Raw genomic sequence first — 12,699 nt, 5'->3', positions numbered from 1 at the left:
GGACTCTAGAGGGCATCATTTTGTTTTCTGCACCCAACACGTACATGTTTCATCTTGGTTAATGTTTACAAAATAACTGTGATAATGAAACCTAATGGAGTTATCACAGAAACAAGTTTGAAATTCAATTTATATCACTTTTAGTATCACTTCATATTGTGTTACACTATTCACTATGTTAAGTTACAGATCTTTAAGCATTCACCAACCTGAAAAGACAGCAATGGTTAATTCTGGATGCAGCTTGGCTAGTTCTTCAGACAACACTGTGTGTACTTTGCCATACGTTGGTGACAGTGTGAGGGCAGTCCGACTAGACTGACTCAATGGTGTGCCTACACCGTCTTCCATACCAAAGAACCTTTGATCAAGTACTTGTAGAAGTCTTAGGGCAGTGTCTTTAATTTCTTTACATGGGTCAGCTGTCTTGAAGAGTGTTACACACAGCATGGGAATTAACTCACATGGATAATCCCTGTAAATAAACAAAATAATTAAAGGCCTATGATTCAATCCCAGGTTCTTGCAGATCACTGCTTTTCTCCTGATAACTACTATTCTTGTCAAACGAGTTATTTTATCAGTGAAGCAATAAAGATTATGGGATCTTTCTATTGTTAGGTACTAACTTTTTTTTAAAGCTCAGCTAGACAACTGTTTTTCAAACTCAAATCTTACATCAGCTCCTATGTTAACAGTAGTGCCATTGGGATTACACTAGATCACTCTGGTGTTGTTGGGTTTTTTTTACCGTTTTGTTCTTGATCAAGTTTTTCTATAGCTCTGCAGGACAACTGGTTTTCTCTCAAAATTTCAATCCTACACTGACATGGATCTTGAAATGTTGTTACATCTGTCTATTATCACTCACACAGGCCAATCCAACATGAAGCTGTATGAATCCATCGACAATCAAATACTAACTCTCTTTGCCTTTTGAATTTTTCACTCCTGAACACTTTTCCGAACTATTTCACCAGATCCTATCATTTTTTTATGGAGCTCTTTTTTGTATCTACTTTCTCCATTTCAATGAAATTTACGACAGGAATCACTGTCACTTATTTCACTTTTGGGTAAATTGATGTTAGCATTAGTTTTACATATGAGTTTAATTCTTTCTTTTTTTTATATTATAAAGTTCGATGATTTTTTTATTTTCACAGTGCATACTTCTAATAGCACAGAGAGTGCAATAATTATGTCTAAATATCTTACTTACTTTTTATTGAGTACTGTAGCAAAAGCCTGAAAACATCCATCAGCAATCTGTTTGGATCCTGTATAACATCTATCAATAGCCCAACTTAACACAGTAGACACTTCAGGGTTGTTTTGAAGTAGCAGAACTACTGTCTCCTTGCCTAGCTGATGAACCTGAAAATACACACACCAAAATAACTCATTTATATACCCACAGTAACAGTTTAGGATGCATTTTGAAATGCAATGCCCTTGAAGATCCATTGACTTTATTGATCAATGCAAACACATCAAATTGTAAACTTTGTTGAGCGAATGTGTGTGTGAGTGTGCATGAATGTGTACGTGTGTTTAATATGCACCATGTATTTGACACTGTGCATGTGTGTGTGTTCATCCATCCATACATACATACATACAGGGTACAACCATGCATACATACATATCTACATAGTGTACGTGTTGCTGTTTGGCAGGATTGACAAGAAGTTCACCATTGGTAATAACAGTTACTGTGCTCAGAGTTCATAAACATGGTCTGAGGTATGGTCTTCATTGATTGTAAAACACAGTGTTATATTAAAGTCATATGCAATTCTGATGATATTGTTTTTGGATATAATCACAATCATACTAACCGGTACTCCATTATCAGGGAAGTTCAGCAGTCCATCTAACCAGTTATACAGGTATCCCTCAGGAGAGATGGCATTGTTATCAAACACTGGTCCACAGACTAGTAGTGCAGCCATGGCCTGAAATCAAGACAAATAGAAGTTACAGTTTCAGTATTCCAACAAAAACATCCATATCAATAGTTTGATTTTCAACCACACTTGTGACATGGAGGTATATAAGACCTTTCCTTTCATCCACCATTACCCTTGACTGAGGATTTCACTAAATTTTAAGGACATCATTTGATTACAATCTCTATGCTTTGTTAATTTTCAATTGTTGAGTCAAAACTTGACTTCTGTTTCATTGCATTAAATATAACACAGTAAGAGTGCTTATCAAGATGACATATCATGTATTCATCAGTTATTTCATACCTGTATCAACACAACCAACAAAACAAGCAATCTTTCAGTGTAGTATGTCTTCCATGGGAGAATCAAAAGACAAGTAAAATATGGTTACTTTGACATTTTGATCCATATATGTTTCAGCACTTAATCACACAATGATCAAGGTCCATAGTAGATGAAATGGAAACATTGCATTCGTTTCTTACTGTTATGTCTTTTTTTGATTTGATTTACTGACAGAAATTCCCAAACACTTGTTCTCACCTGTAAGGCAGAAATCTCCAGATCACTGCTTTTCTCCTGATAACTACTATTCTTGTCAAAGGTGTTGTACATGACACCAAATCTCCTACACCAGTTGACACACAGGAAAAACAAACTGTATCGCAGGTCTTGCTTCAGTAAATTTTTACGGTTTTCAACTGAGAAAAAGAAAATATCAATAGCATTGAAATACATTACTACCAACATTTATATCTGACTCATACACGGCATGATAATATACTTATCAATAGATAATATCATGTTGCTGTTGCCATGAGCATGGTTCTTGTTGCCAGGCACATTTGTGTCTGTTTTTTTCTAGCATCTGTTCACTTGACCAACTCCCTACACGACAGTGAGATCAATTTGAGCTACTGATGGAAATTTTTCCTGGTGTGCACTGTTAAATGTGTTTGAGTGTTGGTGAGCTCTGGTCATAAAAATCAGTCAAATCAAGGTTTGAATCACTTGTATCAATAAACTTAAATTTTATAATATAAAATTTATCATGAATAGAAAGCAAGGGTCTTCTATGACATCACAAACAGCTGTCATGATAGGTCAACTGAGGTCAGGTCAAGGGTTAAATCACTGAATATACACTGTATCTTTTAAAAGTTAGTGTGATTATAATGCAATGGAGTGTTCTATGATGTCACAAACAGCTGTCATCAACTGAGGTCAAGTCAGGTCAGATGAAAGTGAACACAGAGAATGAACACATTATAAATTTACCTGGTACACTTCTGATGAGTTTACGAATGAATCCACTGAAATGTAACCTGATATCATTTAATGTAGGACTGTCTTTATCTCCCTCACTGTCAAGGACAAGTCGAGTTCCTTCTACAAAATCTACGAAGATACCACTTAAACAACCTGTTTCTTTGTCAATCATTCCACAGTAACTGAAAAAAAACACAAGTTCATGTACACAATGTCACAAGTCTGTTGATTATCTAAAAATTACAGAGGAGAGAACCAAAGTAAAAAAAAAAATAGTTAGCTTTTTTGCCCCTTGAAAACTCAAGTCAGCTTGGCAATACATGTTGACAAAATGTACAATGTAGTAGAATAGTACTGTAACTCACTAAATATCCCTCACTAAACCCTAATTTATAGTTTCAGCAATCTAAGAGTGGTATTTACTCTGTATGATAGACAAAATTTATTATATCTACATACCTTAGGCAAAGAAACCACATTTGCTTCAATGATTATTACTGACTGTAGTACAATGTACATACCCTACTGACTTCCTGTAATGTCTTTGGTGTTAACTACACACCTTTACATCATGTAGTAACTTTCATATCTTAGCTAACTTAACTACATTGAAAATATATCATTGATCACCTGCAATGCTACCCAAAACTGCTACATGTAACACACAAGGGTCTTTCCATCCTAGGTTTCATAAAATATTGACACATAGTTTTACCTCTACACATACCTTTCTCTTAAGATTCCATGTTCAGCTAATAAATCAAATACATGTACAAGTTGTACTCTTAAAGCTTCTCGTTTCTTCTTTCTTCTAACATTTTCTTGTTTTCTTTCGATTGCTTCACGGATAAAGGGTGTCATCTCATCAACAAGATCCCTGTAAAATCAAGACGGATTATTTACTATATACATCCAGTCTCCTTTACTGTCAAGTGTCCCTTTTTTTCTCTCCTGCCCATCATGAATGTTGTGTTCTTACAATGATTGAGATTTTCATAAATAAATCTACCTATCCAATAGCAATGATCACAATATATAAGTTTTTATTAAATTTGTCAATCAGAAGGAAAGGAAAAGTCAGACCAATATAAAGGCTTAATTAGACTGCTGTAAGTTGCTATTATATTTTGGCTGTAGAAACTGTTGATGCCATTGCACAATGGCAGCATACACTGATTACATCATCACAGAGTAATGACACAATACAGTATCATCACTGCATGTTGTCTACACAAACTAGTGATGTCATTGTATATTGACGACACAAACTCATGACATCACTGCACTATGTTTGCATAAACTAGTGCCATCTACACAAAGTAGTGACATCACTGCACTTTGTCTGCATTAACTACTGCCATCACCGCACTGTGTTTACACACAAAGTAGTGACATCACTGCACTATGTCTACATAAACTGGTGATGTGTAATTGCATTCTCTAACATAATAACTCTGTACTTCAGCAAATATGTAATACTACAATATGCTACTCCTCCGTATAACAAACAACAAATTCCAACTTGTACTTACTTAAATGCGTGTGGATTGGTCCATCCAAGTCCACTGACTACAGCATCTCTGACTTCAGGATTGTCAGATCTGAGTAGAGGTACAATCATCTTGAACAAACTGCCTGCATTGTCTGATGTCACATTGACAGATGTCTTGGATTCTGCTTTCTCTGATGGCATACTTTCAGTTGATGCACTGAGGAAACATCACAGAAATGACTCATCAATGAAATGGAAAATGGCAGATTATACACACAAATCAAGCAGAATGAAACTTTGGTAAAGCTCCCTCTTTTGGTGCAGCCTAGAATAATTCACCTGTAAACTACTACACATTCATGATGTACATGATATTATACAGTAACATAACTATTTTGCATAATTCATAATTCTAAACAATATAACAAACACAGTCATTGTATTAGATTTTCACCCAACATCATGGCAAAACTATGATGTTTGAGGGCAGTGTTCCCTGTAAAGGTCTATTTTAATTGAACCACATACACTTTCAAATTCTATTATTTCAACACAATTATTTAGGTAAAATCTCATAAATTCTGACTTAACCATAAACTTTCACTGACACTTCCCAATAACAGAAAGCTTGAGGGCAAAGTTCATTGTAAAGCTATATATTATTTGAACAAAATACACCAAGTGGTTCCTTAGTATTCTTTCAATACATAGATTTTATATGAAGGCATTGAAATTCTTACTATATCACAAACATGTCTTTATTTTCCACTTACTTGAGTATATCGGGTGATACAGGTCTAATAGGTATCCCAGAACTGGAAGGAGTACAGCTGCAGGCAAACACCAAATAATTCTTCCACAGTGCTATGTTAGCGTCATCAGTGTTCAAAACCTTCTTAGTACGCAGTGATGGTCTAGTGGTACTCTCTGCTGGATTACTAAAATTATAATCAAATTTGTCAAATTTTCAACAAAAAAAAGTCTATCAAATTATGGACTTGTAGTATTTTCATTATCTGGTATAACAAGCTAAAGCCATCATAGTAACTGTACTTTGCAATAATTTTTAGCTCCGGACACGTAATATCCCTAAAAACTTACAAGAAACTGTACAACGATCATTCTCGCCTACTTATATGTTTACATTTGTGGTAGCTATCATCTGATAGCTAAAACTGCTTTCTTCACTTGATCAAACGGTTTTGTTTGGAAATTTTGAGTTTTGGGTACTGACCTAAATTTTCTCTGACAACAAAGTAATTACAATGATACAAAAGGTGTGTTTGTATTCTAAATCATTGGTAAATTACACCTACTGATGTATTATACATATACAGTACAAAACAAACACTTATTCCTCACATAGACTACAACAGCTAATATAAAGTTTAAAAACAAACACATATAAAACTCTTGATTATCAACACAACTACACTACAACATAGCCACTGCATACAAAGTATTCTTTTCATACACAACTTCTCTTCTTCCACTTTTGATTTACTAGGAAACAGACAAAATTTCAATCAAATCCCTCGTCCTTCAGTATCTAACAGGATCTGACAGAATGTCAGTTTTTCCATCAAAAGTACACGAGGAGAACATATAGTATTATGAGGTATACTATGTTTATACCAAGAAAAGTGTATGGGCTAGAACGTATCACCAAAAAGCAACTAATTCAAATTTAAAATATTGTTATTATGACTAGAGTAGATATGAATATCCTATCACACACATACAATATATATATAATCATTCCAATGTGAGAGTGTAAGTTCTGAAAGGAAGGTAATTCCTGAAATGTCAGCGTTTTTAGATAATTACTTTTTGGGACCACTTCTTTTCTTTTTTTTTTAACCATGCACAATTACAACCCATAACACCAAAGTAAAGCGTTTTCTGTTTGTACCACAATCGTTTATAGCATCTATATCAAGTGTAAAAGTATACTGTTTCATTTGCTAATTGACTGCAATAGAAAGGCCACATGCTAGACTTGTAAGTAAACCATTGGAAACAGTATACTTTTACACTTGATATGAATGTTATAAACGAGTACAGAAAGTGCTTTACTTCAGTGCTACTGGTGGTGTACATGATATTAAACATGATAACCCTTGTACATATGTGCAAATAACATCAGAAAAAGTTCAAACCTGTAGCAGCCAGGAACTACATCTGTTCACCAAGTTACCTTCCAATGCTAAACTAATCAGTTGAAACTATGGCTAAGTAGTCATTTAACAGTTCACATCTATACACAAAGCAACCTTTTATCTTAGAAATAGGGAAGTTATACACCTCATTATCACAAACTTTTGTTTTGGTTCCTTTTTGAGAATTGAGTTCAACACAAACAAAATGTAAATATGATTTGTGGGTTTTGGAATAGGGAACTTGCAAACCCGCCATGTTGAATGTTGCATCATGGGAAATGTGATAATAAATACTAATAAATTGGTATTGTAAACAATACTGTTATATTGTTTGTAACCACGAATGGTCAATTCATAGTTTACCCTGACTATTGTTGGAGGTTCTTTTGTCGGTAGCTCCAGATTAGGTATTACGATAACCACAGATAATCCCATAGTCCTTTGCGTCTGAGCATGCTCAGTCTGGATTGCAAGTTCCCTATTGAATTCTTTCATGGTTGTTTTTTTAATGTGACTTACTTTTGATCAATATGTGATTGCAGCTGAGTCAATCTTACAAATACTGATGGCCAGGCATGGCTAACAGCAGCAGGGCTGTAGTGTGGTAAGTGACCATTATTCAAGAAACCTGCTAGACACGATGACCAAACATCAAAGTTGACTGCACTATTGATGGAATTCACTGGTTTGCCATAGCTGTCATTCAAAGTATTCCCATAGTCATTACCTGACCACACTGTCAGTGACCTCTCAATGACCCACTGTAGGTCAATGACTGGTGTAGATACAAACACAGCCTGGAAGAAGAAAACAATGTAGGGTCAGTAAACGGTCATGTTTGGCAATAAGCCAGATGTCAATCATCAGACAAAGTTGACTACTCTGAGACTGGTAATGAATAAAGTGTCAGTCAATGAAAATTAACTGATTTAGCAATGAGTGAACTGTCAGTCATCTGACTAAGTTAATTGCTTTGGCAATGAGCCAACTGTCAATCATCAGACTAAAATTAATTGCTTTGGCAATGAGCCAACTGTCAATCATCAGACTAAAATTAATTGCTTTGGCAATGAGACAACTGTCAATCAAACAAATTCTTTTGACAAAAAGACAGTTTTAATTATCAAACAAGCCCACAGGCCAAACATCTGTCAGTAAAGTTGATTAATTTTATGGTTAGCAAAATGTCTGTTATCTGGCAAGACAGATTGATTTTACATGAGCACAATGTCAGTCAGAAAAGGTGACAGAGGAAATTTCTATTTCACCATTTTACTACAACAAAGGAAAGTATTATACATAAAAAAATGTGTCAATAGTAACAAATGGAAATTTTTACAGGATTGATTCTAGGATGTCTGGCAAAACATCATTGACAAAATTCAAAGACTAGCCATGACAGAGATTTAGGCCGTCAAACATCAATTTGTAATGATATGATAACTCACATCTTATAAGTAATGATAACGAAGTATATGATTATGAAAAGTATACGACTAATGTAGACATCTCATCTCACTTACAATTATAACATTGAGGACAACAAACACTACACTGCAAAATACAGTAGCTTACCTTCTCAGATGGTGGTAAATAGGATAACAAGTTTTCCACAACTGATGGACAGGCTTTATCAATGACATCAATCACTGGGTCATCATCAACCTAGTAATTAAAATAGTGATTTTATCAGGAAAAAAACCAGAAAATATTAGAACAACTTCAAGTCATGTTAGTATCAGTGCCTCACAAGTGCTTGAAAAAAATGATTTTAATACTAAGGTGTGACTTAGCAAAGATCTCGTTTGTAATGTTACCAGCTTTCCTCTCTCTAGATTAGATGAACTTGATGGTGGGTGCACTTCGCACATTCTATCTCTTCCGTGAATTTATCATTTGGTACTAGGTTTGGTTTTGTCGATTACAAATATTGATACAGCTATGAAAACATTGACAATGACTTTTACTATTATTTCATGGACTCTTGAAAAAAAAAGATCACTTCCAAGTCCAACATGGTGTCACAGACAACGTCAAACTTAATCACAGTCTAAAACAGCTTACCTTTGAATAACCCAGTGCTGCATATAATGCCCTGCATTCTTTCAGTATAAGTACACTCAGTTTACGTGTAACTGGTCGACAGCTGCATAATATTACCAGGGCAAATCCTTCTACATAGTTGATAATGTTGGAATGGGGACTCCTCTCGTAATTCATCCGAAATCTCTCCTGTAATCACAAAAACAAGTAACACAGGTCACTACTTTTGTTGCAATATGTAACAAGTGTCGATTTGAATTCAAGACTATATGAGTTGTTGGTAATTTGTTAACGAGAGTTGTGAAGACATACTCTTTCGATGACAGTAACAACGGAGTTGATTAAACATAGTTAAATACTGAACAAGATCATTTACATCAGGTAACAATAAAATTTCATTTTTATCCACATTCACAAAAACGACCACAAGTGCTTGAGCCGAAATTATGAATGAACAAGACATTGACATCTCTATCAAAAATAATGCAATGTGCATGTGCCAGAGATATGGCGGTCCAAGGACCGATGGCCTGGACAGATATATGGACAAACACACACACATGGACATGGGTCATTTCTACAGCCCCCTCCAGGCTGTGCCGGATAGGGCTAGAAAAAAATTGTGGCACCTCCTGGAAGTCTTCAGAGTTTTTAAGTACGAAAAACTGAAAAGCATCTAGTACCTTTTCATCCTTTCCTTGTACAGCACTTCTCCACTGTGTCAATAACTGTACCAACATTCGTAGAGCACTGTCTAGTAACACTGCAAAGGTATCCTGTACCTCTTTTAGAATAAAATTGACAAAACAATGCAGAACTTCTTCTCTCCATTCTGGTAAATCTAGTATCACATTCTGCAGTGCTGTAAATGCAAGTCTGAAAAAGGAGCAAGATTTCAAAATATTTTACGAACATGTAGTGGCACAATGTAACATTCAACACTACTAATATGTTGTAAACCATGTACCTTAAGAGACTCACTAGGAAAAATTGATGCTGGGACCAGAAATACATATTTGAGCAATTTGTACATTTTGAAGAAGAGATGAGAAATGAATAGACAAATAAAAGTTTTCACAAATGTGACAGTTCACAAACAAAAGCTGATACCTCATGATGAAAGTATACAACTACCCCTCTTCTCCCCTCCCTTCCTCTACAATAACCTCCCCTCTTCCACCTCTAACCATGCTCTTTCTTCCTCTGTAACACTTACCCTCTCAATTCTTCATCCATATGTATGTAGTAAATCGACAGTCAATTCAGTAGCCACGTTCTCCCCCCCCCCTCCACCACCTACCCCCTTCCTCTACCAGTCTTACCCTCTCAATTTTTCATTCATATATACAGTAAATCTACACAATAAATTCAGTAGCCAAGTTCTCCCTCCACTTCTCCACCCCCTCCCCTCCACCACCTATCCCCTTTCTCTACCAGTCTTACCCTCTCAATTCTTCATCCATATGTACAGTCAGTCTACACAATAAATCCAGTAGGTCCTGCCTACACATACCATCTGGTATTAGTCTGGGTATTGCAGCAACACACGTACGAAACAAATCTATCTTTGGTTTCCTCTCATTTCTGAAATCAAAATGATAAAATCAGATATGCATGATATTGGAATATTTATTCATTTACCATCATGTGGATGCATTAGTTCTATGACTTACTGTACCTTATGATCATTGGAGATATTTTTTTTCAAGTGACATGTTGACACAATATTCTGATTTCACCATCCGTGCAAATATAAATGTTGCATTCTGCCATGGTGACTCTTTGTTAAGGTCATAATTTATAAGCATTTCATTTTCTCTACTGATCTGAGCCATTGACTCTCAAAAAGACAATGTTTAAATTGAACGGACAGAATCTATCATAGTTCATGTCTAAACATCGTTTCAATGCATAGCGCCCTCTAGTGTCCAATATGGAAAGTTGCATTACTGAACCCATGCAATATACAACGCCCTCTACGACAAATAGTGCACATTAGTTTGTCAATCATGCCTTGCATGGTTTAACTGACCAACCAGAACCAAAATGACTCTTTGTCTGAATCTAAAACACAAAGTTTACGAAGGTTCTCTCCTTATTGCTTACCCATTTACATCAACATAATAATAATGTTTATTGAAAAATAAGTTACAAAAGTTGATACCTCATGATGAAAGCATACAACTATCAATACAAAACACAACACCCCGACAAAGTTTATGCCCATCTACATTGACATACCACTAGAGGGCGCTGTTCAATTAAGAGAAAATGGATCGTTCACTCACGTCATCAGGTCTTCGGGTTCCTTGTTAACACATTGTGAGTTGGTCATCATCATAACTCGTCCAACCTGCATGTCTACAGATCGTAGGATACTATCCAGTGCTCTCTTCACATTCAGATGATACTGTGCAATTCCAATAGTTTTAGCTGCGTCCTCTGTCAGCTGCTTATTTAAGAATGTCTTCTTAACTCTAAGTGTATTTCCTGATGGCAGTACGCTGGTCGTAGAGGGCATAGGAGGTTCACCATCTTTTTGTTGTAAACTGTCAGCTATGACCAGAAAGGCTCTCAGTCCTATGTTCATTCTCTGCAGAATGACGACAACAAATACAACATTGAGCTCAATAAATATAACATTGGACTAATAACATCATAAAATCAGAGATTTCCAACACTTTCAGTAATGTGAGGATTCCTTCTTGTAAGGGTTACTCCCCCAACGTTAGTTATTTTTAACTTTCTTTTACCATGAACATGTTATCTTAATAAGATTTGAACAATTGACTCTGTCATACTCATAAAAACTCAAGATACTATAAAAACTCAAGATAGTATACACTTCAAATTGGGTCTCAATTTTCACAAATCAAACCCAGAACATTTTTAGACTGTTTACAGAGGGGTCTCTATTTTAGCACATCATATTCACTTCAATACAATAAATCATTGGCTGTTCATTGAAATTGATTCCAATAAATCTATTTTACACTACAGCAAAATTCCAGTCAAAATATTTTCTGCTTCAATTTGTACATAAAAAGTCAGACGGTGAAACAGTGCTGGTTTGAAAAAGGTTGCTTTTAAGTATAAAATTACATGTAGAACAGCTGCCAAGATTTCAGTTGTCAGAGGATCATTTGATAATGAAATATTTAATACAGTTAACACGGAACCTGTCATTCACAGATCAAATGCAGGGAAGTCCATCCTGCCTTTTATGTACTACAGAAACAGTTCTTCTGTCTGGGTATTTCTCATGCCATGCATGGAAATATTCACTGCAGTCTAACATTATTTAAATACAGCAGTCACCTGGGGGGCAATGACTTCTCTCGTATAATTACTTTTATTCATGACTTGAAGTCAAGCACAGTTCCCTGTGAGAATTTTTACTATATATGAAATCAACCTACAGGTTCTAAGAGTGACATTACGAAAGATCAGCCATACCTCGGGGGTTAAGAGTGATATTACGACTGATGAGACATACCTCTAGGCTTTAGAGTGACATCAAGGTGACTCATATCAAATGTCTATCTTGTATTTACATAAGATAGTTCTGAGGTTCAACTAAGTATGTCAGTGCTTCACTTTTTGCAACATTCATTTTCTGGTGTACATGTACAGTGTTGGCAAACTAGTTGTCATATTTTGCTTTAGTAGATGTACAAAACTTTTTTGCCTTCATTGTACAAAGAAACCACAGCTGTTTCAATGGTAGAAGGCACCTTATGTGAGTTTATTATCAAGTTGATGTTGACATTACATTACATTA

At 35.5% G+C, this 12,699-nt stretch overlaps 1 protein-coding gene across 1 annotated transcript in view; it reads right to left on the bottom strand.

Annotated features, from left to right (window-relative positions):
• The window catches only part of LOC144438752 (protein furry homolog-like), a 79,044-nt gene that overhangs the window by 30,059 nt on the left and 36,286 nt on the right, over positions 1-12,699 (bottom strand). The window contains exons 11-24 of the mRNA XM_078127908.1: positions 11,207-11,511; positions 10,362-10,502; positions 9,602-9,794; positions 8,940-9,107; positions 8,451-8,540; positions 7,395-7,672; positions 5,490-5,654; positions 4,757-4,933; positions 3,952-4,101; positions 3,234-3,406; positions 2,499-2,656; positions 1,848-1,958; positions 1,223-1,377; positions 210-475 (exon numbers count right to left, since the gene is read on the bottom strand). Coding sequence (XP_077984034.1) covers positions 210-475; positions 1,223-1,377; positions 1,848-1,958; positions 2,499-2,656; positions 3,234-3,406; positions 3,952-4,101; positions 4,757-4,933; positions 5,490-5,654; positions 7,395-7,672; positions 8,451-8,540; positions 8,940-9,107; positions 9,602-9,794; positions 10,362-10,502; positions 11,207-11,511 — 2,530 coding nt within the window. The remainder of the gene's footprint in view (positions 1-209; positions 476-1,222; positions 1,378-1,847; positions 1,959-2,498; positions 2,657-3,233; positions 3,407-3,951; positions 4,102-4,756; positions 4,934-5,489; positions 5,655-7,394; positions 7,673-8,450; positions 8,541-8,939; positions 9,108-9,601; positions 9,795-10,361; positions 10,503-11,206; positions 11,512-12,699) is intronic.

Source organism: Glandiceps talaboti, chromosome 8 (assembly GCF_964340395.1).
Source record: "Glandiceps talaboti chromosome 8, keGlaTala1.1, whole genome shotgun sequence".
Lineage (NCBI taxonomy): Eukaryota > Metazoa > Hemichordata > Enteropneusta > Spengelidae > Glandiceps > Glandiceps talaboti.
This window is presented reverse-complemented; position numbering and strand designations above follow the sequence as displayed.